Here is a 27,037-nt window from a genome sequence, read left to right as displayed (position 1 = left end):
CCAAGAGAAAACACAGATGAGTTCTTTCGACATTCTAAAAGCCCAAAGTTTGGGGATTAGTCACCTGGCTTCTTACAACTTCCCTTTTCACCTGAAATAACAATCAGCTGAGGATCTCAGATCCACAAATATGGAAGGTGTGGACGAACAAACTATAAAGGGGCCACTGACATAGGCTGGGGAAGTCTGAGCCTGGACCTGAAGAGCTTCAAGTTCCAATTCTCAGAGGGAACACACATTGATCTCTCTGGGTGATGACATGTGGCTCCAAGGTCTTGAGACCTGGGGCTCTGGCACATTCTAGGCCCCACCCTAGGCATATTCTGTCTTTCCCTTAATATTTACTCTCTGTTCAGTTGGGTACAAGTGTTGCGGCCACTCCCTCACCCCACAAGTCCAAATTCTGATCCCATTTTCTCCTGGAATGTGCTTCCCCTCTTCTATGTCTTGAAAAAGCCAAACTACTTTCCCAGATCCAGTTCTAGTGCCCATTTCTCAAAGAAGCCCCTCAACCTCTTTTGAGCTCAGTAGACCTGAGGATTTGGGACTCACAGTTTAACACTAACCAGACATTGCCGTCTATCAGTCTCAAGTTCCTCTGTGTCTTGACTCTTCATTAGGCTGTTTTAAACCTTCAAAAGCATAGATTATTCTTCCCTCTCCTGGATTTTAACAAGACAATTCTGTGCCTAGAGCTGGTTTTCCCACAAATATCTCAAGGATATTTATGGGAAATCTCCTTAAGAGGAAGGGGGGTTTCACATTCACAGCCTTGCCGAAATCAGGCAGGACCTCTCTATAGCTGGAGAGGAAAGGCCCAAGTCCTGAGCCGTCTGCACGGAGACAGAATGCTGTATCCGGGTCAGTCCCTGAGAAACACCCGAGACAGGGGGCCTGTCAGGGGCCAAGCTCTATTCTGAGCAAGCAGTTCATGAGGCCAGGGTGGGAAGATCAAAGGGCTCATACCAGCAGGCGAAGTTAACCTCATCTCCTCCAAGGTGAAGATAAAAATCCGGGAAGACAGAACTGACCTCCAAGAAAAATGTGTTCATGAACTCATAGGTACTGTTGAGAATGGGATTCACTGGTCCAAAGGTGCCAGAGGGTTGAGACCCAGAGTAACAAGGAGTCAATAATCCAGAGACACCTAGGCCAGTAGAGAACCCACACAAGTATCACAAATACATAGACCCCCATGGACAGTCATATACATAAGGACATAAAGTCACCCTAAGACAGGGGTATCAAACTCATTTTCACTGGGGGCCACCTCAGCCTCATGGTTGCCTTCAAAGGGCCCAGTGTAATTTCAACTCCTTCACTGTTAAGGAGTAGTTACATTTATACAGTCCTAAAATTATTTCAGCCCTTAGAAGGGCAACCTGGAGGCTGATGTGGCCCCCGGGGAAAGTGAGGTTGACAGCCCTGTCCGAACACAATCACATTCATAAACGTCATGCTCACACACGTAGAAGCACTCAGGGACTCAAAGGCACCGGTAATCATGAATGTTTAGTCAGTCAAAAAGATACAAATAGCCCTGACTGGTGTGGCCCAGTGGGTTGGGCATCATCCTAAGAACTGAAAGATCGCTGGTTCAATTCCCAATCAGGGCACATGCCTGGGCTGGGGGCCAGGCCCCGGGATGGGGGCATGTGGGAGGCAACTGATCCATGTTTGTTTTGCACATAAGTATTTCTCTCCCTCTCTTTCTCCTTTGCTTCCGCTCAAATAAATAAATAAATAAATTCTTAAAAAAACATGCCCTGGCAGGTGTGGCTCAGAGGATTGAGCGCGAGCCTGCTGAACAAACAACCGCGGTTCGATTCCCAGTCAGGGCATATGCCTGGGTTGTGGGCCAGTTCCCAGCAGGGGACGCACGAGGCGCAACCACACATTGATATTTCTCTCCCTTTCTCCTTCCCTTCCCCTCTAAAGATGAAAAAAAACCCACAAAGACATACAAATATAGCCACAATCAAGGGTGAGTTTGTAGCCAGACAACTGCCAGCACACACACTCTTGCCTTGACAGGCTGCTTCCAGCAGGGGTCACCCACACTCCCAAAGGCTGCTCTCCTACTGCCTTTGGACAGAAAGGCAGAGCCAGTTCAGCAAACTGGCAAAATCTTTCCCTCAGGGGTGTGACAACCTGCAGGGGCAACATTAAGCATGACCCATGGATATGAACAATGGTGTGGGAACCGCCTGGGGGAGTAGGGGGTGCTGGATGGAGTGGGGCAGAGCGGGGAGAAAAAATTGGGACAACTGTATAACCAATAAAATATAATTTTAACAGAAGAAAAAAAAGACAAGGACCTCTGAGGAGAATTTGTCCATATTTCAATAGTAAGAAGTGGCCTCCTTTGCCCAAATAAGTTCTGCCTATCTAAATTCCCAGGTGGAAGAGGTTGGTGGAAAACATTCTTCCAGTGACGGAGGGCAGGGCATGCCACACCCGAGTGCTAATGTCCTAAAGCCCTAAGGAGAGGAGGAGCAGTAGATTTCCTCCAACCCCTGGCATTACTCTTACCTCTTCCCCAGGACAGAGTGTGGCCAGGAGTGTCAAATTCTGCCAACACACGGATACCCCGAAGCCGTGCATATTCAATCACTGTCTTCACATCCTGCGCTGTGTAGATGTGGGTGGCAGGGTTGTAGGACCCCTGAAAGGCGTGCACACACACACCCTTAAGGATCTCATTTCCTGAAGGCTAGCAGATTAGAAAATACTAAAAATGCCTCCAAGACTCCCTGGATATCAAAAAATCTACCCACAGTCCTTTGGTAGATTTTGGTATCAGGGTATCAGGGGCTATGTTTATGGGACTTATTCACATTTCCTATAAGCTATCATATCTATGGTTTTGTCTCCCTGTCACAATGCCAGTGAGATGAACAAAGGAGGTATTATACCCACCTGACAGGAAATAAACAAACAAATAAAAAGTAAATGAGACCAGGAAAGATGATCTCCTGTGACCTTTCAACCCAGGTCTCCTAACTCCAAATACCGTTCCCTTTCTGAGCCAGTTTGTCCCTAAAACTGGCTGGATAGGAGGACAGCTGGCGCCCTGCTCTCCAGCAGCGCCACAGCTAGGCTCAAACACCATCCTATAAGCTTGGTCAAGGTGAAATCAAGACATACCTCTCTGGCGAGCTCTGGAAAAGTGAAACTTTCATATGGGAAGGAAGGGTCATCAACCAGATGCCAGTGGAACACATTGAATTTATTGTAGGCCATGACATCCTGTAAGTCAGAGTACACACTGTAAACTCATCACGGACTTTCCTGTACAGCCTGAAGCCTGGGAATCCAGGCAGACTTTCAAGCTGCCCCAGCATCCTGTCAGTGCCTAGGTTCTATCAAACCTTCTCATCAGCATGTCCCTCCCCAAGGCATACCAAAGGTGGCTGACGACAAAGCAGTGTGTCCTCTATGAGATGAGCTGCAGCCACACCGGAGTCACAGCTATACGGTGCTCTAGAGTCTTCCAAAAGCCCCCAAATGCCCTGAAAACTAACACTTCCTCCTGCCATTTGTTTTGGGTAGTCTGACTAGTATTTATCCAAATTGTGAGGTCTGTTATGAATTTAGTAGCCCCATAACCCATAAATCTCAGAAGCTATGACTGATGGATGTCCCCACTCCTTTGGTTCTACCAGAGTGAAGGAAAAGGCGGACACTCAAGTTGGATCAGACACACAAGATTGCCCATCAGACTCAATCAAGCTAGTCAGGAATGAGACCAGTTAAGGCTTTGGAACATCTCCCTACAACCTTGTCCTGACTATGCTAAAGTTAGCTCCACTGGTTAAAGATGCCAAAACCTAGAACCACCTTCTACATCCTTGGAGACAGCCTGGACATTGGTCCATAGTTGCCAGTGGAGTGGATTTAAACTGTAAGTCACTCTTGATATTTTTTTCTGAGTGGATTATCCTTTCCATTTTTCCTAGGAGCTCATAAAGTTACTTATATTCTCTCTGTAACTCTTTAGGACTACGGCACCTGGGATATCCCTTGCCCCGTTACCCCAAACAAGTCTTTAAGGACCGGGTACCAGAGTGTCCAAGATGGTGGTCAGTGGGAGGTAATGCCGAGATGTGTCCAACAACAACCCCCGGTGAGGGAAGCGGGGAAAGTCCTCAATCTCCGTCTCGTTGATGAAGAACTGTGGGGACCAAACATTAAACTTGTTAGAATTCAAAGAGAAATTACCGTGGGGGAGGGGGAGGTAAAAAGTCTTCTGAGACCCCTGAAAAGCCGCTCTGTGACTGTTTGGCAGGGAAACCATCTCCCCAAACGCCCTGTCAAACCTCTACTCCAGGGCCCACAAGCAGGAACCCAACCAGACAGCATCTGTCCCAGGCTACCAAATACAGCCACCCCACATGCCACTCAGCCTACAGAGTCTGCATTTTCACTGACTGGTAAGATGGTGTTTTCTTCAAAGAAGTGTGGTCTCAAGGGCATTAATGAATAATGACTCAGGAACTAAATCACAGTGATTCCAAACAGGCCAAGTGTACCAGACCAGTCTCCACCCATGTCTGCCTATATACTATCGTTGAGGCCATCTCAAGCCACTAGGACTTGGTCTGAAAGCAAAATAAGATATTTCCATCACTCTGGACACTGGAAGCAAACCCGAGATTTAAAAGGAGCTGTCCATTGAGGTCCCACACTCACCGTGCCCTCAGGAGATCTCCAAACAAGCTGACTAAAAGTCTCCAGACCTGCAGGAGAGAAGAGAGGCAGAATAAAGACGTAGGAGGTAGGAAAGATGCACCCATCTGGGAGGTGCCCAGTGTGACAGAGGACAATGCCTGGGTACCCAGTGGAAGTGGGTGTAACGCAGGCTTGATGGGTCGAGACACTATGACAGAGGACGTTAGGAAGCTGGTATCAATTTTTACTCTATTTTATTTTGGAAGATATCAGTGTAAGGGGTTTTTAGCATCCCTTCTAGGAACACATTAACCCTCAAAACCCACACACCTCTAACCCATGTTTCCAAAGGCCTGAACACACAAGAACATTAAGAAGATGTGTGCTTGTAAGGACAGATGCTGGGACAGACAGCCTGCAAGGAGTTTAGGCTTTTTAAGGATAATACTCATTGGAGCTGAGGGAGCTGAGAAGAATCCCCAGTGTGCTGCCCAGAACTTCCCCCAGACTGAACTGTGAAAAAGAGATCATAAGCCTGAGTTTCCAAGGTGCCTGGGTCAACAAGTGGACTAGAAGACAAAGAGTCACCCCCTTTTTCTCTTCAGATTTTGAGAAGAAACCCAATCATGTGGATCTGCAGTGGAGCAGGCAGCTGCTGCCCAGGACTGTCCCAGTCCGTAGGGCACAGACTCCTAGATCCCGACTAGGTCCAAGGCAGGCACGTGGGGTCCAGAGCATTGTACGTTCTGGAGCCTCACCTCTGAAAACCTAGCAGAAGCCCCACAAAGGAATCCCAAAGCCTCGGATTCTCAAAATCAAAGACTCCATGGTCACTCAGCACCCAATTTGAGGTAAACTGCCAGGAGAGTTTTGGTTTTTCCCCACTCTGACTCTGACAGCTGGCATTCCGGAGTCCCAGATTTTATCTCACCCAACCCAACTGATCATTAGCACTTGCACAAAGGATACAAGAAGGCAGAAATGCTATTTCTCCAAAACATAGAGGAGGGGAGAGGAGGGGCAAGGGAATGAAGACAAACCAAACCAAGGTGTGGAACTCTGGGAACGTCCCTCATCCTGTACTAGCGGATGTTTTACCAAAGGTAGTAGAGGTACGTGGCTAAATCTGTATCTAGGGACCACATTCCCTTTCAGTAAACTAAGAGGAAGGGCATGGGCCTGTCACCTGTTAGCTAAGAAAGCCCCAATTTTCTCCCCAAATAGTATAATCCTACATGTTTTATTACTATTTACCTCTTTTTTTGTTGACATTTATGTTATTTTTTTGATACAGTTTTCCTCTTTAAAGAACCTGGACAACTGTGTCTCTTTAGTGAGCACTAAACAGGCAGTGTGTGTGGCAGAGTCGCCCCTCCCCCCAGCTCCCTGTCCCCGCCGGCCCCAGAGTGGCAGCCTGCAGGGTCTCCCACTGCTGCCCCAGAGCGCCTGCTCAGGTGCACAGGTGAAACCTGTCCACCTCTAGGAAAGCTGTGAGGAGAACACCCCTTCAGGGGCATGGGGAAACATTCTACTTGCTCCCCACAAAGAAAATCCCTCCAATGCGAGTATTCGCTGAGCCTTCGGTCACGTCCCCCACCCCACCGACTCTGGCCATCTGGCACCATCCCTTGGTCACTCTCCCAGCACCAGCCCTCAGCCCTCAGCCCCCCCTCATTACCTCGGAGAGCTCCCCAGACAGTCTCAGACAGGAGGAAACTCTGCTCATTGTTTATGGTCAGGGTATCTGCAATGACAGAAATGACTCCATGCGGTTAAGGATTTCTACTCTCAGAGTGCAGACCCCATATTCTGTAAAAATCCTTAGATTAAAAAACAACAGCAAGATCACATTTGTTTTTCTTTCATAGAAGACACATCCCCGGATCAGTGCAGGCCTGGGGCCAGAGCAGGAGGGCGGTCACCTAGGGACCCTGCAGGCCCTAGGAGGTGACGCATGATGAGGATCATGCTGGAGCAGAATCCTCCGTAAACCACTACTCATCTTGTGGGTCAGTTTTTCCTCCAAGTATGAGCTCCCAACAGCCGCTAGTGGAAAGTATGAAGTCTCCTAGTGGCAAAGGGAATAGCGATGCTTGGAGGGTGAGTCCAGGTTCCAACGTTCCCAAAGCCTTTGTAACCACCCCCCTTTCCCTCTGTCCCCAGGCCTCAGCTACCCTTTCCAGGAATGTGAGGAAGAAGTCAAGAATTGAATTTCACTTTGGAGAGTGAAAAGTCCCCAAATGCTGATCAGGGAAGACAGGAGGCAGTCACTGGACTTGACCTCATCTCAGTTCAAATGGCCAAAAACTCCTCTTCCCTGTGTAGGATCTCTTAGAGAAAATCAGCCAAGTGTATTCACATTCCTAAAATGGCAACAGAATTATGCTCAGTCCAGAAGGCAGGTGTCTGTGGGACTCACTGAACAGCCAGTGTGTCAGTCCCTAGTCAGTTTGCGGACACTGGTTAGAGCCCATAGGAAAAACTCACCTTCTGTGGCTCCTGGCACTTGGTGGCCCTTGGTCCCCGCAGTTACAGAGGGCTGTAGGCCTAGCACCAGCAGCTTAGGCCAGGCCACCAGAGCTATAGGTCCAGACAAGTACTTGCTCTTCTAGAATGGGGACAGAGTGACACTTACAGTTCTCCAGGGACTCCAAAGAAGGAAGCTGCTCACATCCAGGAGTGACCACGAGGACAACCAACGAATGCATCTCCAATGTATGGTGTTTTCCTGCAAGACGGTGTAAACTTAGTGTGGCTGACCGGTCACCAGAGGCAACAGGCAAAACCAAAGCCCTACGGGAGGGTCCCCAGCTCTAGTCCCTTCAGCTTATGTGCCTGTGGCAAGAAGGAAGGGAGGACAGGCATGTACCCTTGGCACATGTGCCACCTAGTCATCTGTTCAACTTCTTCATTTCAGTTGTGTTCCCTCCTCTCCCCAGTCACCAGCCTTGACCATGCACCAATGATCTGGCACCAGCCCCTCGTAACTGAGACTTTTATTATTTCTGTCTTGGTACAGTCCAAGCACATAACTCCAAGACCTCAGCAGCTGTTTTGAAACTACAGGCAATTCCAGAGCATTGCTACTCAAAGTGTGGCCTGCGAATTAGCTGCAGATTTGTAAAGTGACTTACTGGTTTGTCACCAGACAAGAAGCTTATATGATGCAAGAATGTAAATCAATTATGTCAGAATAAAACATTGTGTAGTTCTGACATTTTTTTTCCTAGTGAGGTCTTAGGGAAGGGAACAGTTTTACATTCTGGTGCATACACTTCTCACCTCACTGCAGACTAGCACTCGACATAGCACTGCTCTTCAGGGCTCCGCATGAGGCTTTCCAACCTTGTAAAAGGCCAGAGCTAACGTGAGCAGATGAAGAGGAGGACAGATAATCTGCTATGCACAGGAGGCCTCGGATGATCCAGCTGGTGTCTCAGCAAAGACATATGATCATCACCCCATCCTGCATCCTTCCCTCCTGTCCCCAGACAGGTCCTCTGTCCAAGGTAGAATTCTCCCAACAGTGGAAAGCCAACAATCTGAGCCAACATACTATCTGATATAGTCTTTTAAAAAAATTACTTATTTATTTTGAGAGAGATGGGGAGAGGGAAAGAGGGAGAGAAACATCAACATGTGAGAGACACATCAATTGGTTGTGTCCCACGTGCCCACAACTGCAGACCTGGCCCACAACCCCATCATGTATCCTGACTGGGAATTGAACCAGCAACCCTTTGGTTAGCAAGCCGGTGCTCAATCCACTGAGCCACACCAGCCAGAGTTAATATAGTTTTATAGAGCCCAATATATGCTAGAAAAAAAAGCACCAAAATATCAACGCTATCTCTTCCCACCCTTCTGCTGGTTCTTCTCCGTGACCTTCAGGGTAGTTGTGATTGTACTGTCCCAAGCCTGAACCTCAGTGATTTCCTTCTCTCTATTCTTTCTGGCACGCATTCCTGTGGGCACAACATCCATGACTTCCTACAAGAGTACTAAGTCAGGGACAGAATGGTGTGGCAGAAGGCAGGGAGAGAGAATTCAGAACCACGCTAGAATCCCGAACGTTATCCATCTCCAGGCAGAAAGAACCCAAGAGCCTTGAACCATCTCAAGGAAGAATGCTCACCCCTCCTGAACATGACTGCCTGGCAGCACTGCAGCTCTCAGGTCTGCTGAGCAGGAACAGTAAGGGTCCACTGCTTCTCCTCTCAGTAAATAGCCTGTGTCCTCACTCTAATACCCACCTAAACCATGCAGGGAAAAGGGAATTTGAGGCTCCTCTGGGCCAGGTCACTTCACAACTGCATTCTAAACCCTAAAAACTCATCCCTGTAAACACAGGACAATCAGGCTTGCAGGGACCTCTTCCAAAGCAGAACCTCTAGGGTCACCCCAAGCTCCCCAAGCCGTCCCTACAATGAAAACCAAGGAGGGCTTAACTGGAAGGTGGGTGAAGAAAACTGTAAAAGAATTCCCCTAGTCACACTATGCCTTCACCTCTACCTCCTTGTCCCTACTCTGTCGCGTATCGCAGAACCTGTTTCACTGTATGAAGAGTCGTCTGTGTATTCACCCAGGCAGCCAGCCAAAAGAGGGCGAAAGTCCTGAGTTTAGTGTTAATCCTCTGAACCTCAGTCTACCAAACTGGGGAGAAATCACAGCTAATCTGTATGCAACTGCCATAGTCACTGTCTGGATAACAAGAGAGGCTGCGCAAATACCAGGTTTATCTTAATTATTAAATAGAAGAAGACAACTAATTGTTGTTGTTGTTGCTGTTACATCTTATTTTTCTGAAACACACCTGCACTCTGCTCTCTAATCCACAGTCTTTTAGGGGAATTCCTTTGAAGGTCTAATGAAAATGAATGGATTTCCCCCCCTAGAACAATGCTCCTAACTCAAGGCCTCATCCCTTCACCCCTGCCACCAATCTCATGGTAAAAAAATCCCTGTCCTAAGTGTTCTCAGTGACTCATCTGGGTTTGGGCTGTTGCTTCAACAAGCTGAGGAGAAAAACTGGGGGGAGGTGGTGATGTGAGAGCTAGCAAAATGGAAGGACACTGGTCACTTCAAAGAATGTAAAGAGTATCATTGTAGTTTTCCACCTCCAACTTGCTACTCTGAACAGAGCAGGAAATAGGCAGGGGACAGGCCAGCCACCTCTGCACACACCCACACACGCTACATAGAAAAGCATCGAGGTGTGGGCAGCACAGGACAGGAAGCAACCCACCAGCCAGCAATCTCGTAGGCTCATTCACAGTCCACTGGAGGGGTGGGGTGGGGAGGACAGCAGGAAATTCTGAAGCCTTTAGTGCTCAGGAAGCAGCCCGGAAAACAGAGCATTGAGCTGGGGAATCAGGAAAGGATGGTTCTAGTTCTGGTTCTGCTGGTGCCAAGCTGAGCCAGCCTCAGGCTCCCATTTCCTCCCACGAAAACAATGGAAGGGTGGGACCAGATGACGTGCGCTGCCTCCTCACCTCCGCGCTCCCTCATCCCCCTGCTCTCATGTGAACTTGCTCTTTTAGGGTTCACTGAAAAGTTTGTTATGTTTCTTTTTAATTTAAAAGGTTGAAAAATTCAAACAGTACAGTGTTCACAACAAAACAATAAATTATCTTTGGTACCCCTCTTTTGTCCCCTCTCTGAAGAGATAGCCACTGTTAGTTTTCTTCCCTGTGTCTCCTTTTTAAACATAATAATTTCTTTATTCACCACGGACAGGGCGCTGGACATGGAATTCTTGAGACCCTTCTATCCCCAATGTGCTGGTGGTGAACCATCTCCAGACGCTGGCCCTAGACCCTTCCAACTCCTCCGTTGTCAATCCTCCCGCCACTTCCTTCCCTCCTGCCCTAGACGTGGTGGGCTGTCACCTCAGTTTCTAGCCAGTGCTCTCAACAACCTATCTCTTTAATCTTCCGCTGCAACCACTGGACAAAACTCTTGACCCTATAAATCATCTATCAGCTAGACTGGGTCACTGATAAAATCATGGTCTCTCATCGTGGCTGGGCCCTTGAGGCAGCCCTGAAAATCTGTCTGGGCTACTGCTGTGTTTTCTATTCTCTGCAACAGCTATTTCACACTTACACTGATAGGATAGGCAGTTAGATAGGCAGGAGCAGAGTAGGAATGTTAGGCCAGGTACAGAAGGTCACCAGGGCAGAAAACCAGGGTTCCCAGCAATAGACAATTGTGGGGTGAAACTATACCCTCAGGGTGACATTTCCTCCCCTAGCACAGCGCTGTTCATGTGGTTCGGACCCCCGATCCTTCATATTGCTGGTCATACCTTTTGGACCCTCCCCTGGCATGTCACTAGTCATGTGGTAGACCCCATTATAAAAAAAACAAGGGGGCCAGAGAACAGCCCCATAAATTCCCATATAAGCCTTTGCTCAACCACTAGACCTTAGGATAATGAGGTTCTGACCCACATCAAATACTCTTAGGAACAAAGCTTCAGGTCTACAGAGATAGAAGTTTGGTCAAGCTAGAAATTATAGGCCTCAGTTGTGTTTCAGCTCTAGGCCCAGAAAAGCAGACAGGCCGGGCAGGGCAACACCATGGCTGACCTGACCCCCTTCCCTGGTGCCAACCAATCAGTGGAGACTAAGACCCTAACAGGACACACCTGGAAAAAGTGATGAATATTCTGTTGAGATCCTCCCCTGAGACATCCCCTAAAATTCTCATCTTTAAAATCCTTCAGCTTGTTCATTAGATTCCACATGTAAGTGAAATCATATAGTATTTGTCTTTCTCTGAACAAGCTAAATAGAGATAGATTCATAGATAGAAAGCACGATAACAGCTATACAGAGGGGAGGTTAGGGGGTGGAAGGATCAAGCAAACAGGAAAAAGGACTCATGGACCCAGACAACACTGTGGTGCTTGCAAGGGGGAGAGGGGATAAGGGTGTTAAATAATTAAAGTTAAAATTAAATTAAAATACAATAAAGCCCCTCAGACTAGAACCCAGCGTCTCTCTCTCTCCACCCCCCTTCCTCCTCTCTCTCTAGGACACCTGAGCCTTTCCTCCTCCTTTCTTTCATCAAGGTGCAGAACTTTGGTTTCTTTCTCCAAAGTTCCAAGAGCCCTTCTTTTGTCTCTGTAACTTGTTTCCTGAAACCATGCAGCCCAGCTGGCTTACTTCTTGTACATCTTTGACTTTCTCAATAAACTTTTTCTTGCATTTGAGTCTTGCCTTTGAATTCTCTTGGCCCGAAACTCAAGGACAGAGGTCCAACATATGGTGCCATTTGCTGTTAACAAAATACCACTTTCTTCAAGTCTATAGCTTGACTGCCACCTCCCTTACTCCCAGCGGACAATCAGAACTCTCACCTACCCCTACCTTACCCACTCTTCCCTGACAAAAATATCTGCAACATACTCCTGGTCTTCATCTTCTCCTCCTCCTACTTCGGTGGAAAGGGTTTCCTTTCATCTATGCTCTGGGTCTCTACTCAGGCTCCCTCTTGTATAAGTCGTTTCCTCTTCTTCCAAAGTCTTCGATTTATTTTTTTTCTGGTGATTATTTTTTAAATTATATTTAATTGATTATGCTAATACAGTTGTCCCAGTTTTCCCCCCTTTTCCAACCTCCACACAGCACCCCCTACTCCCTCAGGCAATCCCCCCCCACTGCATTTACATGGGTATGTGTATAAGTTCTTTGGCTACTCCATTTCCTATTTTGTACTTTACACCCCAATGGCTATTCTGTAACTACCTATTTGTACTTCTTAATACTCTCACCTCTTCACCCATTCTCCCTATATACCACCCTCTCATCTGGCAACCATTCAAAACGCTCTTCATATCCATGATTCTGTCTTAGTTTGTTTTTTAGATTCAATTGCTGGTATGTACTTATTTCTATTTTATTGTTTATAGTTTTGATCTTCTTTTTCTTAAATAAGTGCCTTTAACATTTTGTATTAAATGGTTTGGTGATGATGAACTCCTTTAGCTTTTTCATGTCTAGGAAGCTCTTTATCTGCCCTCTGATTCTACATGATAGCTTTGCCAGGTAGATCATTATGGCTGTAGGTCTCTGCTTTCCATGACTTTGAATATTTCTTGCCAGTCCCTTCTAGCCTGCAAAGTTTCTTTTGAGATATAAGCTGGAAGTCTTATGGGAAGTCCCCTGTAGGTACTAAACTGCTTTTCTCTTGCTGCTTTTTAAGATTCTCTCTTTATCTTTAACCTTGGGCATTTTAATTATGATGTGTCTTAGAGTGGGCTTCTTTCAGTGCACCTTGTTTTGGACTCTGTGCTTCCTGGACTTGTATGTCTATTTCCTTCACCAAATTAGGGAAGTTTCCTTTCACTATTTTTCAAATAGATTTCCAACTTCTTGCTGTTCCCTTCCTCTTCTAGCCCCACTATGATGCAAAAGTTTGAAGTTGTTAAAGAGGCTGCTTACACTGTCCTCATTTTTCTGGATTCTTTTTTCTTCTTGTTGTTTTGACTGGTTGTTTTTTTGCTTCCTTATGTTCCGAATCACTGGTTTGATTCTCGGTTTCAACAACTCTACTGTTGTTTCTCTGTAAATTGTTGTTTATTTCAGTTAGGTGTATCACTCTGACTGGATCTTTTTTGTGCTGTTGAGGTCCCCACTAAGTTCCTTGAGCATTTTTATAGCCAGTGTTTTGAACTCTGCATCTGATACATTACTTACCTCTATTTCATTTAGCTATTTTTCTGGAGTTTTGATCTGTTCTTCCATTTAGGCCATGTTCCTTTGTCTCCTCATTTTGGCAGCTTCCCTGTGTTTGTTCGTTTGTTTGTATTAGGTAGAGCTGCTATGACTCTGTCCTGGTAGCATGGTCTAATGGAGTAGGTGTCCTGTAGAATCCAGTGGTACAGCCTCCCCTACCACTCAAGATGGGTGCTCAAGGTGAGTCCTGCATGTGGGCTGAGTACACCTTCCTCTTGTAGTTGAGCCTTGATTGCTGTTGGCAGGTGAACAGAAGATATTTCCCCAGGCCAGTCAGCTACAAGGACTGGCTGTGAATACAGACAACCAACCTGTGCCTTCCATGGAGGAACAGCTGTGCAGAGGCACGGTGGGGGTGCTCTGATGTTGTCTGTAGCTGTCCACTGGGTGCACATGCTCTGGGCTCCCCTGGGTGGTACAGGCCAAGGCCAGCCCCAACCTGTGTTCTGCCCAGGGGCCACCTTACATCAGTGATAGAGCAGTATGAGATGGAAAGCCCAATATGAGATGGGCTTGGAGATTGCCAGGTGAAGCCAAGCTGTGAATCTAAGCTGGCTGCTGCTAATGCTGGACCTGGGGCCACTGTTGCTTGTTTGATAGGATTTAGAAATTTGTGAAGCATGAGCCAAGACCAGTCAGTATTCATATGGAAGAGTCACAGTTAACAGTTTGGGTGGGTCGGGACAAAGTCTTAGGGAATCTCCAGGGTGTGGCAGTATTAGCCAAGTTGTTGGAGTCTCAGATATGGTACCTGACTGTTGGCTCTGTGGCTCTGTAGGTAGAGGGTTCAGAAAACGGACAATGGCCTCTACCCACCTTTCTGTCTGGGAGAAAGCTGTCCCTCAGCTCTTGCCTTGATGCCAGACATTTCAGTTCCTCCCTATATGCCACTGGTGCCTTTCAAGCTGCTATACCAGCACTGGAGCTCAGAGGGAGTAAGTCTGAGTAAGTCTGTTTGTGGGTTCTTTTAGAGGATCTTCTTGGGACTCCAGAAGTTTTTTCCCCTAACTCAATCCCAACTGGTTTTTGCATCCAGAAGTTATGAGGACTTATCTTTCCAACATGGCACCCTGGGATGGGAGGGGGGCCTGGTGTAGGGCTGGAACTCCTCACTCCTGAGATATCCCTCCGAAATTTTTATCCACCACATGTGGATGTGGGTCCCGCCCATTCTGCATCTCTGTCTCCTTGACCAGTCCAGATGGATGTGGTTTCTTTTTTTTTTTTTTTTTTAAGATTTTTTTATTTATTTTAGAGGGGAAGGGAAGGAGAGAGGGAGAAATAATGTATGGTTGCCTTCTCAACGTACTGCGGCGGGGTTCTTAATTCAGTTATCAGACTTCCATTCAACTTGATTTCTGATGGTTCTGAGTGATGGTTGTTCTATATTTTATTTGTAAATTTGATGTGGTTGTGTAAGGAGGTAAACTGTGTTTACCTATGTCACCATCTTGACCAGAAATCTCTCTGATGATTCTTTCCCTTCAGCTTTAAAATATTTGCAAGTCTAAACTCTGTTTCCTCAGTCACTCTCACCTGCCCTTTACAAAGAAACTCTGCAGGAAATGTAGCTTGATCAGTTAGGTGTTGACAAAGTTAGACAGATCTGGACTAAAGTCTTGGTTTTAACACTTGGTTCTAGCTGTGAAATCCTGGGCATACAATTTTCCCTCTCTGAGTTACAGTTTCCTCATCTGTAAAATGGGGATCGTGGTAGTACCTACTTACTGGGCTGTTGGTAAGATTAAGAATTAATGCATGTAAAGTGCTTAGTACATGATAGCTATCCTAAATGGAGATGGCTATTCTAAATCCTATCTTTGTAGCCATTTCCTGTCTTCTTATCCACTCCTCAGTTTACTATAATTGGGCACTCTTTCATTGCTCCTCTGAAAATGCCTTAACTAAGGTCCTGTGGTTCTGTGACTAAATCCAACAGACCTTTTTCAATTCATTCATTCATTCACCAGTTATTTACTGAGCACTTGCTATGTGCTAGATTGTTCTAAGTGAGGGGGATACAGCAGTGATCAAAACAGAGAAAAAACCCTGCTGTCATAGAACTAATATTCTAGTGAACACTCACTCCTGAGAACTCTTAGCACCGTCAGACACCCCAGATCTTAACTCCTTTGGCTGAGGGAATACTGCTGTCTCGGTTTTTCCTCTAACTCCTTGAATATGCTTCCTCATTCTTCTTTTCCTTCACCAACCCCTATGTCCTGGTGTTCCCCAGAGTCTCAAACTAACTTTTTTCCCTCACTTATGCTCTCCCTGGACAGTGCCATCCACTCTCACATAGGCTGATGATTCTCCAACCCAACCTTGCATGCCATCACTTTTGGAGGTCTAAACTCATATACCTCTGCTCAACTGTCTCAAAAGCAGCGCAAAGCCTAAATATAAAACTGAACCAACTCTTCATTCCTTTTCCGGCTGACTGTTTCTCTGTGTGATAACAGCACCATCCACTGATTTATCCAAACTATAAATCTTTTCCCCCCACCCGTCTTAATAAATCACAAATTAACTCATTCAATATTTACTGTCTACTATGTGTCAATCACTGTGCTAAGCACTGATATTACAACAGTTAAAAAAGAGCCAATTAAGTCTTTTTAAAAATTGAGTCTTATAACTACAAATCCCAATTTTCTCTTAACATCACCATCTTCCCCATTCCATTGGTCAATCCTTAATTCAACCTCTCATATACTGTCACCTAGATGACTGTAAAAATATCTCCCAGTTGGTCTCTTCCTGCCTCTTTATACTAGGAGACACACCCTAAATCCCCAAAATTATCTTCTGGATGGCAGGCCCCTTGCTGTACAGGCTTCCACTGCTAGGTGAGTGTTGTAGGAACCCTCTGTATCAGTGCACCAGCTGGCATTGTCGTGAGAGGCCGTGTTCAGCTTCAGTGAATTTTTTTGAAGACTCTTTCATCTTGTTTGCCTATTTCATGATGGCTGATTTATGATGTTTTTGACCAAAATCAGCATGCTCCCCCTGCCCCACCCTCCCTATCACCCCAAATGACTTTTATTTTTGTTTCCCCAGATGAAAAAGTCCTCAAAGGGAATCATTTTGCTGATGTGGCACAAGTGTGAAGAGGTGATGGTTAGAGGCAGAAGCACTAAAAGGCACCAAATCAACAAGTTCAAAAATGCTTTGAGCAGTGGGAAAAAAAAAATCTCAACAGGTCTACTGTATCAAATGGAGAGTACTTTGAAGATAACTGACATTTACGCAAGTAAGAATAAACATACAATTTTTAATAAGTAAATTCCATTTTTGGGGTCCCCCCTCACATACCCCATTTCAATCAACTATTCTTTGTGATCTTTTAATATGAAAATCATATTATGACAATCTCCGCTCAGTGTCCTCCATGGCTCCCCACAGCTTTCAGGATAAAGTCCAGAACCCACTGAGTGGTTCCAGGAGCTTCAACTTTGTCTTTCTCTGCTCCTGTGTAGCAACTCTCACAATAGCACAATAAACTCTTTATAGAACCCTGAAAATTCTACATTTTCTTCATACTTTTCTTTGCACATAACGCTTCCCCCAATTGAAACAAACTTTTCGTTGCTTCCACATCTCACCTGATTAAGACACAGCTCTGGTTTTCCTTTTATAAAGCTTTGCTGTTATGCCCCAACCCTTTCCTAAGAGACATTGCTGTGTGATTATGAAGCAACATATACGTACATTTTCCATAACATTTATCTTAATATACACTGTTTGCTATCTCCTCACTGAGGCTCCGAGTTCCTCAACAGCAGGGACCAATCTCAGTAGCTTTGTATTCCCAGTGCCTGACAACAGTAGCCATTTGATAAATATTTGCTGAAAATAACGAATGATGCTACTAGAATTTTACAAATGCATATTTAATGCTATGTATGCATAATGATTGTACTGCATGATAGGCATAAATGGCAAACAGAAACAGTTAATGTTTTATATACCCAAACCTAGTATTTCTGGGATTGGGGTGAGGGTTGATAAGATACCCAGGCATACAGAAAGTACCTTTTTAGGCACTGCTCTGAAGACCCAAGGGTCCATAAATCTAAAGATTTAGGACTTTCCCCTTCTCTGGAAGGGACTACTCACTCCTGTATTAGGATACTTGGAAACTGCCTCACCTCAGTGCACAATAGCCTCTTCTTCTACCAGCCCTGCTCCTCCCACAATCAAAACATTTCTGTCATATCAATGTATTTAATTCACAGAACCTTAGCAGCATGGAGGAAACACATTCATATTGGTTATAAAGTAGCATTTGGTTTGGTTTCTGAAGCGGAAACTAGGAAATTCAACCCAACCTTTGGCATCTTCCCCCTCTTTCAGGTCTACCCTGCCCCGTATGTCCTGGCACTCTCCTAGGCTAGTGCCAATGCTGTTGGGTCTCCACACCCACTTTGTTCCCCTCCCCTCCCTACCTTTATATACATAACACATAGGTTTCCTTTCCCCATACTCAGCCCAATAAAAACCCTTGAAATCATTCATTTCCCACTCATTTCTTCATTCCAACCAAAATATATTCAGCACTTACTGTGCATCAGGAACTGTGCTAGGTGCTGGAGCAGTAAAATAGAAAAACAAGCCCTGGTCCCTGCCCTTGAGGAGCTCACAGTCTAGTAGGAGAGACAAATACAAACAACAATTACAAAGCAGCGCGATAAGGGCTACAGTAGATATTATCACTATCTCCAAAAAGGGAAGCAGGCTTAACCTTGGAGGGGACCTCTGGGCAGGAACCTTGAATCCTGAGGACTTGGTGCTTGCCAGGCTATCATAACAAGAGGGGATGAGGTACTCTAAAGCCTGGGAAGCAGTTAATGCAAAGTACACTGATACGCTTAGGGGAAGGGGCAAAGCCACTCTGCCAACTGCTTATCACAGTAAAACAAAAGGCTGATCAGGGCAAGAGCTGCCCTGACCCTGGAACCCCTCTGTTGTGCTGCTGAATTCAGTGGGGACCATGGTGCCTCCTCCCATGAGCCCCAGGATTTTTTATCCTCCAGAGACGTCTAATACCCATTCATTCAGAAGTGCATTAGATCCAGCCCACAGATGAATCCTGGATGTTCCTCCTTCCATGTTTTGTAAATGTTGAAGTCTTTTTCCCCCTACTTTTAAAACTCGATTTACTCTCTTCCTCTCTGTTTGTAAGCCCACTAAAAAGAAAACATGTCTCTATAATTAGAGATCCCAAGAGATAACCTTGGTTATCTTAACCTTGGTTAACATTTTGCAGCCTTTCAATTTTTTATAAAAAACATTGCTTATTAATTTTTAAAACAGAAATGAGATCCTAACGCATTAGTTTGCAACTTTTTTCCCATTTACCAAAATAATCTGCAGATCTTTTAAGTCAGTATATATAAATCTACATTGTTTGTATGTACTGAATAGAATCCCATTTTTGAGAAATACTTTTTTGAAATATATTTTATTGATTATACTATTAGTTGTCCCATTTCCCCCCTTCATTCCCCTATACCCTGCATACCCCCTCCCATCCACACTCCCCCCCTTTAGTTCATGTCCATGTGTCACAAGTTCTTCAGCTTCTACATTTCCCATACTATTCTTGCCGCCCCCGTCTCTTTTCTACCTACCATCTTATTTTCTGTATCTTTTCCCCCTCTCTCTTCCTCCCACTCCTGTTGCTATCCCTCCATGTGATCTCCATTTCTGTGGTTCTGTTTCTGTTCTAGTTGTTTGCTTTTATTTTAGGTGTGGTTGTTAATAACTGTGAGTTTGCTGTCCTCTCACTGTTTGTATTTTTTATCTTCTTTTTCTTAGATAAGTCCCTTCAACATTTCATATAATAAGGTCTTAGTGATGATGAACTCCTTTAACTTGACCTTATCTGAGAAGCACTTTATCTGCCCTTCCATTCTAAATGAAAGCTTTGCTGGATAGAGTAATCTTAGATGTAGGTCCTTGCCTTTCATGATTTGAAATACTGATTTTCAGCCCCTTCTTGCCTGGAAGGTCTCTTTTGAGAAATCAGCTGACAGTCTGATGGGAACTCTTTTGTAGGTAACTGTCTCCTTATCTCTTGCTGCTTCTAGAATTCTCTCCTTCATTTTAATCTTGGCTAATGTAATGATGCCGTGCCTTGGTGTGTTCCTTCTTGTGTCCAACTTTTTTGGGACTCTCTGAGCTTCCTGAACTTCCTGGAAATCTATTGCTTTTGCCAAATTGGGGAAGTTCTCCTTTATTATTTGCTCAAATAACTTTTCCACTTGTTGCTCTTCCTCTTCCCCTTCTGGTATAATTTGGATGTTGGAACGTTTAAAGATGTCCTGAAGGTTCCTAAGTCTCTCCTCATTTTTCTGAATTATTGTTTCTTCATTCTTTTCTAGTTGAATGTTGCTTTCTTCCCTCTGGTCCACTCCATTGATTTGAGTCCCAGTTTTCTTCCCATCACTATTAGTTCCCTGTGCATTTTCCTTCATTTCACTTAGTGTAGCCTTCATTTTTTCATCTAATTTGCGACCAAAATCAACCAATTCTGTGAGCATCCTGATCACCAGTGCTTTGAATTGTGCATCTGATAGGTTGTCTATCTCTTGGTTGCTTAAAAGTATTGGCTCTGGGGCTTTGATCTGTTCTTCCGTTTGAACCATTTTGGTTGTTTTTTTTTTTTTTTTTGGTCAGGTCTGCCTGTTACTTATGAGGGACAAGGCCTTAGGTGTTCACCAGGGCGGGGCAACCCAGTTGCTGGTTGTGACACTATGTGGGGGCAGGGTCAGAGAGGTTACAATGGCTCTTGCTCTGCTCTCTCTCAGATTTCAGTCCCCTCTGCCGCTTCCCACAAGCAAATTGGGCCTTTCTGGTGCTAGTTCCTGGGTGTGTGGGCTTGTGTACATTCTAGCACTCTGTGGGTTCTTCCAACGAACTCTCCTATGAGGCTGTGAGTCTCTCCCAGCACCTCAACCCCCACATGTGTTTTCAATTGGTGCTTTTAGGCTTTATTTCCTGGCTTTGGGGCCCTGGATTGCACAATTTGTCTCACTGTACATTTTTTTCTGGTTTATCTGCACGCAAATGTGTGCCTATGGTCAGCTAGCTGCCTCGCACGCCTCACTAGGTCTGCTTGTTGCTTCCCCGCACCTGGGGTCTGCCAGCCACCACTTTTTCCTGCTGCGACCCCTCTCCTCACACTGCTGCTGACTCTGCCCCTTACCAGTCTGGATGAATGGTTGTCGGTCTTCTGTACAGATCAATTTTCTGTCAGTTGTTTTTTTTGTTTCTAAATTTTTGTTGTCCTTAATTTTGGTTGTGTGAGGAGGCACAGTGTGTCTACCTACACCTCCATCTTGGCCCTTGACATATACTTTAAAGAGTTAAAGTCCTACCTTCTTCCTCTTTGTTGACATTTTGGGAATACTTCTAAGTTTTTTGATATTATAAACAATGTCTAGTAAATTGTCATGTGTATCCTTTTTTTTTAAGCAGTTGCGAGATTTCTGTAGAAAAATTCTTAGAGGTAAAAATGTTAAGCCAAAGATATGAAATTTTTTGGTTTTGACACTACCCAATTACTCTTACCAAGTTACTGTGTTGATTTATCAACATACATGGGCCCATCTCTTCACATCCTTCCAAACTAGACCGTCTCAATTCTTTTTTTATCAGTGTCAGCTCGAGATAAAGAAATACATCATTTTAAAATTTGTATTTCTTTAATAATGAATGAATTTGAGTACTGCTTTGCATTTATTGGCCATATTCTTTGTATCTTTTTGTTAATTTTCTTTCATTGATTTGTAGAGATCTTTCTACATTTTAAACTTGTCTTAATTTTAAGACTACAAATATTTGCCTGAATTTGCTCTTTATTTTTTAACCTTCTGTGTTATTTTGGTTTGCTTTGATGCCATTGAAATCTGCTGGTTTCTTCCTTTATTTCCTTCTAATATTGTTATGATGTATCTTTTATCTTTAGATCTTTAATCCAACTGTAGTTTACCTTTGTGATTGATATGAGGTAAAGATTTAATTTAAAAATTTTCCCAAATGGATAATAAGCCATCCCTACTCACTTACTGACTAATCTACCTGTTCTATCTTTTCACTTTTGATTGGGACTGCTTCCTTTATCACATGTTGAATTACCATGTATACCCAAACTCTTGCTTATCTCTGGAATTTATTTTCTTGGCAATCTTACAGTCAGGGAAATCTACCATGTCATATTTCTATAATCTTTTCTCACTCTGCCCAATATATAATTAATTGGCCTGGCTCATTTCTGGACCTACACTCCCATTCCTGTCAGTGTTGTTTGCTCCCCTCCATAAACCATCTGTACTGCATACACGTCTCCCACCCCCACAAACCCTTTGGAATCTTGTTCCATGGTTATTTCATCACCAAAATCCCCAGTCTGTTCTACTTCCTCCTTATCTGAAGCTGGCTCTCCCCAGAAATGCTACCTCTTCTATAAGCCTTTTTGAAAGGCAGCTCCTTCTCGTATCCTCAGGTTGGGATCTGGGGCTGCTGTCAGGCCCTCTAGCATCAAGTGAAAAAAAAAACCTCTCTTCCTGGCTCATGTCACCTGGCTGTAGAATCTTGAACCTCTCTTTATCACAACACTCTTTAACTTCCTGGTCGCTTCTTTGTTTACCCAAGAATTTGGATCCTGGTCCCCAGTCTTCCTCTCCATTCCAAGGCTGGCTATCATCCTAGATGATTTCAATACTCAGAAGGAAGAACTAATGCATGTTCTGCCTTAGCAGTTATCCAGCAACATCTTCTTCCTCCTCAACACCCTCCACGGTCACCTCTTGGAGCTTCTTGTCCTCTGGAAGTGTTTCAACTCATTCTCGCAAGCTTCAGTACCATACTGCTGTTCGCGGGATACTACTCACCTCCTTCTCAGCAGGTCCAATCTCGTTCTCTCTGTTCCTCTTTTCACTCCATCCTCCTTCCCTTCCCTTCCCTTCCCTTCCTTCTGTGTTCCCTATCTTTATGAAGAGCAGCAGAATACATTCAAATTGCTACATCAGAAATCTGGAGTCATCTCAGATGGTTTGGGTCTATTGTTTCTCCAGCTTCTGACATTGCTGATCCTTCCTGGAGCTGTGTGCTTCAACCACACTGACCTTGAGTTCCCTGAAAGTTGCCTGAAGGCTTCTTTCCTGAAGACCTTTCTCATGTGCAGTTCTTTCTATGTGGATTAATACCTCCACCCCTATCAACTCCTACTTTCATATCTGATTAGCCAGCTGTTATGGAAGCCTCTCAAAATGCAACTACATACCCACACACACTTGGGCCAGGTGCTCCCCAAGCACCTTGGACTTCAATTATCAGCAAAAATCACACTTGACTGTATGTCTGTATTCCCATTTCCAGAGACTGTAAATTCTTCAGGGATGGGGGCAGTTAAATTAATATTCTTTGGACCAGAGCTACTGACCAGCTATAGTTGCTTGAAATCCTACTTGTACTAAGGAAGAAAACCAGCCAGAAATACTACTGGAATCTGATACCGATAGGCCAGGTAACAAAATATTCATAACCTGAGTGCTACTGACTAAGCAATCAGATGTTAGAAGTTACTAACTGAAGTAACTTAATCAAGGCTTAATTCTACCAGAGGCCAGTAGTTTTTCCAAGTCACTAATTAGTATAATGCTTGATGAAGACACTTATGTGTAGATTACCCCCAAAATTGCACAGTGAAAAGAGAACAATCTTTGCAGACAGAGACTGACTTGAATTTCTGCTCCACCCCCACCAGCTGTGTAACCCTGAACATGTTACTTAGTCTCTGAGAGTCTCAGTTCTGAAAGATGATGATAACACCTGCCTCACAGAGCTGTTATGAAGATCAAAGGGCATAACATACAGCAAGTGATAAATATTCAACATATGCATTCCTTCCCATTTTCTACTTCTCTTTTCCTGATGTCAGTTTTCCGCTTGGTTGGAGGAGCCCAGGGCCTAGGTACTTTATGGGATAACAATATCATAATAGCAGCTTCCCAGAGGGCTTTTCAGGAGCTTCTTACAGAAGCCTGAAGGCTCCACTACTGTGTGAAAACATCCGGTATGGAAAACAGGCTGGCACTCCAACAAATAAAAGGAACATCAGCTTAGCACTCTGAATCTGCCTCAAATTACAACTGTGGCCTCAGTCAAAAAATCAGCCACTAATGTGAGATCCTAGTAATTAGTTGCCACAAGGATAAGGTGGAACAAGACAGAATTTTAAATTTCCATCTGGTGTTCCTGGTAAGCTATGTCCCTTGTTTCCATTCCAAAGCTTTACAAAAGAAGGGGAGGCTCCCCTGACTGATGTGGCTCAGTGGGCTGGGTGTCATCCTCCAAACTGAAAGGTTGCCAGTTTGACTCCCCGTCAGGGCACATGCCAGGGTTGCAGACCAGGCCCCCAGGTAGGGGCATGCATTCTAATTTTCTATCTCTTGAGACGTTTCTAATGCATGTGTCCTTGTGCTTCATTATTTCCCCACTCGGACTGCAAAGCTTGGGCCTACGTCTACTTTTCTTGTAACGTCTGGAGTGCCCAGCCCAGGGATAAGCACATACCAAGTACATGGCAGATCAATTTACATGGCAAATTTTTTTTGGCACAAGCCTTAACAGTTCTGTATCAAAATAAACATATGCTGAGCGCCAATCCTGTGTAAGGCATTCTATTATTTGTCATGAAGAGTTGGAGAAATATGTGACCTACCACACACACAATGGCAGGCCTTTTATCCTCCCAGACTAATGCCTTTTACCAGTTAGGAACTACCTTGATGCTGAGACTCTCTGTCACTCTCTGATTGCCATCTGTTTAATTAAATGCTTTTAATACTATATATCAAATGAGTACATTTCTGAAGTAATTAAGCACAGTTGAACCACCATTCGAAATGATGTTACCATATGGCCCAACCATAAACACCTACATGTCATAACCAGAGAACAAGATTCCAGGGGGTTTTTGAGAAAACTCTAAATTTTACATCCATGAGTGGAACAACAAATCTTCATTCCTTTGCAATTGCTGACTGAACCCAACAATGTACTTTGAACTAATAATCCTCAAACAATTTTCAGCAGCTGCCTTGAAAATTACTAATTCCTGCTAATTTAGATGAAACGAATATCCAAAGCACTCCTGACGTTTCACCCAATCCACACTTCACCCTCCCCACACATCATCCCTCCCCACTCCCAGCAGCTGCCCTCCTCACACGCACACCAGGCCAGCACTTTTGAGTTCAATCATAATCCTTTGTGCCCCTGATCAAGCCTTTTGCCTTTCCTGGAATACCCTCCTTTCAGTTCTGGCCCATTATATTCACCGCCTCACTAAAGGTGGCTGCTCAAAACTCATTTCCCTACGGAAGTGTTCTATGATTTCTCTTACAGTTTAAACATTTACTGAATATGTTACGTGTCAGACATTTCCATATAATTTTACGTAGGTCACTACATTTGTCACATTCTGTCATATAAATTTTGGATGTCAGCTCCGGCCTCCTCTACCCAGCCCTGGTCACAGCTTCACTAGGACCCCGTGACACTTGAACACCTTATGTCTACCGGCACAGTTATGTTCAGAAACTTGGTATCTTGCTTGAACTGTAGTCTGATAGCAGGCACTTTGGGTGAAATAACAGCCCAGGGCAGGATTCCAGATAAATCCTGGCCCCAGAAGTCAGGATGTGAATGAAGTTAAGGGACTAAACCTGGGGAAGAGCAAGACGAAGTGGAAGCTAGAGAGTGGTGATCAGCGGGCAGGGCGAGATCTCAAAGAACGGAGTCTCAGGAAGTCTTGGGGGACGGGCGTTGTCCCCCAGACCAGCAGTCTCAGCGCCAGCAACGAGGCGGGGCACGCCCGGGGGGGCACGCCCGGCTCACCTGTGGCGGCAGGCCGGGGCCAAGACTCGGAACCGAAGAGCAGGTCACGGTAGCGCTGGAAGGCCTCGTCGAGGACGGAACAGCCCGACTGCGCGGCCGACCTGAAGTCGTACTTGAATTGGAAGCTGTGCGGGAAGATGGTGTAGTGAGAGTCGGAGGTCTGGATGTACTGGGGCCAAGGCCACAAGGTCGCGGCCGGCCCAGCGAACGCTGCCGCCAGCAGCAGCAAAAACCAGAGCCTGGAGCCCGCCATGGCCCTCCGGTCTCCCCTGCCCCAGCGGGCCCGGCCACGTGACCCCCTGGTCAGGTGAGCGGCGCCCGCGTGACAACCGGAGGTCACGTGACAGCTCTTCCCCGTGATCACGGAGCACAGACCGTCTGCCTCTTCTCCTGGAGTGACGCTGGCGCTCCTGTGGTGTGGCGCCGAGGGTGCTGGCCACCCTGGGTGGCCTTGGTGCGGACGACTGGAGAGCCCGGTGGCGCAGTCGCTAGTGTACAGCGTAGATGCCGTGCCTCCCAGCGCAGAACTGTGAGCGCCCCGAGACTTTAGAAGGGCCACGGGGGGAGTGGGAAAGAGGAGACCCCAGACTGGAGACTTCTTGGCTGAATCTTCAGGAAGGAATGAGTTTGTCAGGAATTTCAGAAGCAGGAAAGAGAATTAAAACCACAGGTCTCTGCTCTGTGTCCCATTGCTTCACTAACAAACTCTCCTTTACTTTAAACTTGAAAAAAAAAAAATCCCTGGCCTTAGCTCAGTTGGTTAGAGCGGTCTTTCCCACAGGCCAAGGTTGTGGGTTGTGAGGGCCCATAAAACAATCAACCAATGGATGCATAAATAAGTGGAACAAAAAGTCTCTCTCAGATCAATAAATTTTAAAAAAATTAAAAATAATGAAACTACTGATAAAATGCTGTAGAGCTGGTATTAAGTTCTATGAATGTCTTTCTAGAGAGGGGATCACGAGAGCTTAAGAATGTGATCTACTTATGGGTTGTGTGTGTGGGGAGTGGGGACTTAAAGAAGGAAGTACGCTTTCAGAGTAAACTTCAGTTGTCCTAATTCCTGCCTCTGGTATGGAATCAGAGCTCTTGATGGTTGATGATCTAGTTACTGCCCCCAAATTCCTGGCCCCAGTTTCTCAAACTGGGGTATGTACTGAATGTTACTACTTAGTAGGACGGTGGTTGAACTTTGAGTGCAAGATGGAGAATGCCCAGGCATAAGACAGAGGCCTGGTCCTGCAGAAGCTTACGAAGAAGTCCAAGGTCAGGACTTGGTGTGCAATTGAGAAATCACCTCAAATGTATGCATTTTAGAAATCTCATGTTGAATAGTTAAATGAATAAGAAACCAGTAACCCCCAACACACACACCTTTTTATTGGACATGGAATATAATGAGAACTCCAACTGAAGCAATGGGAAAGGAAGAGAGCTATAGATCCAGAAAATAGTGGGTATCCAGAAATACAGGGGTTAGTTAATACAAGAGAGGCTTGAGGGCTAATCAATGAGAATGCCACAGATACTCCAGTCAGGGACCCTGTCTCCCTTGCTCACCACTGTATTATCAAAGAGTAGTTGAATGCCTGACTGCAAAAGGAGATACAAATTATTTGGCTAGTATATACTTTTTTAAATCATAAAATTTCATTTTAGAATTTGAATAAGTGTGAAGATCAAGAAAATAAAAAATTTTAAATAAAGAGCTCTTAAAA

The 27,037-nt window shown here is 45.1% G+C and overlaps 1 protein-coding gene across 1 annotated transcript in view; it reads right to left on the bottom strand.

Moving 5' to 3' along the window:
* The window catches only part of HEXA (hexosaminidase subunit alpha), a 30,494-nt gene extending 4,879 nt beyond the window's left edge, over nt 1-25,615 (bottom strand). The window contains exons 1-8 of the mRNA XM_037137262.2: nt 25,320-25,615; nt 7,307-7,399; nt 6,350-6,415; nt 4,693-4,739; nt 4,064-4,174; nt 3,148-3,249; nt 2,533-2,665; nt 967-1,147 (exon numbers count right to left, since the gene is read on the bottom strand). Of these exons, the coding sequence (XP_036993157.2) occupies nt 967-1,147; nt 2,533-2,665; nt 3,148-3,249; nt 4,064-4,174; nt 4,693-4,739; nt 6,350-6,415; nt 7,307-7,399; nt 25,320-25,572 (986 nt within the window). The 5' untranslated portion in view covers nt 25,573-25,615. The remainder of the gene's footprint in view (nt 1-966; nt 1,148-2,532; nt 2,666-3,147; nt 3,250-4,063; nt 4,175-4,692; nt 4,740-6,349; nt 6,416-7,306; nt 7,400-25,319) is intronic.
* Between the last annotated feature and the right edge of the window lie 1,422 nt (nt 25,616-27,037).

The sequence above is a fragment of the Artibeus jamaicensis genome, unplaced genomic scaffold, assembly GCF_021234435.1.
Source record: "Artibeus jamaicensis isolate MK-2021 breed Jamaican fruit bat unplaced genomic scaffold, CSHL_Jam_final scaffold_286, whole genome shotgun sequence".
Taxonomy (NCBI): domain Eukaryota; kingdom Metazoa; phylum Chordata; class Mammalia; order Chiroptera; family Phyllostomidae; genus Artibeus; species Artibeus jamaicensis.
This window is presented reverse-complemented; position numbering and strand designations above follow the sequence as displayed.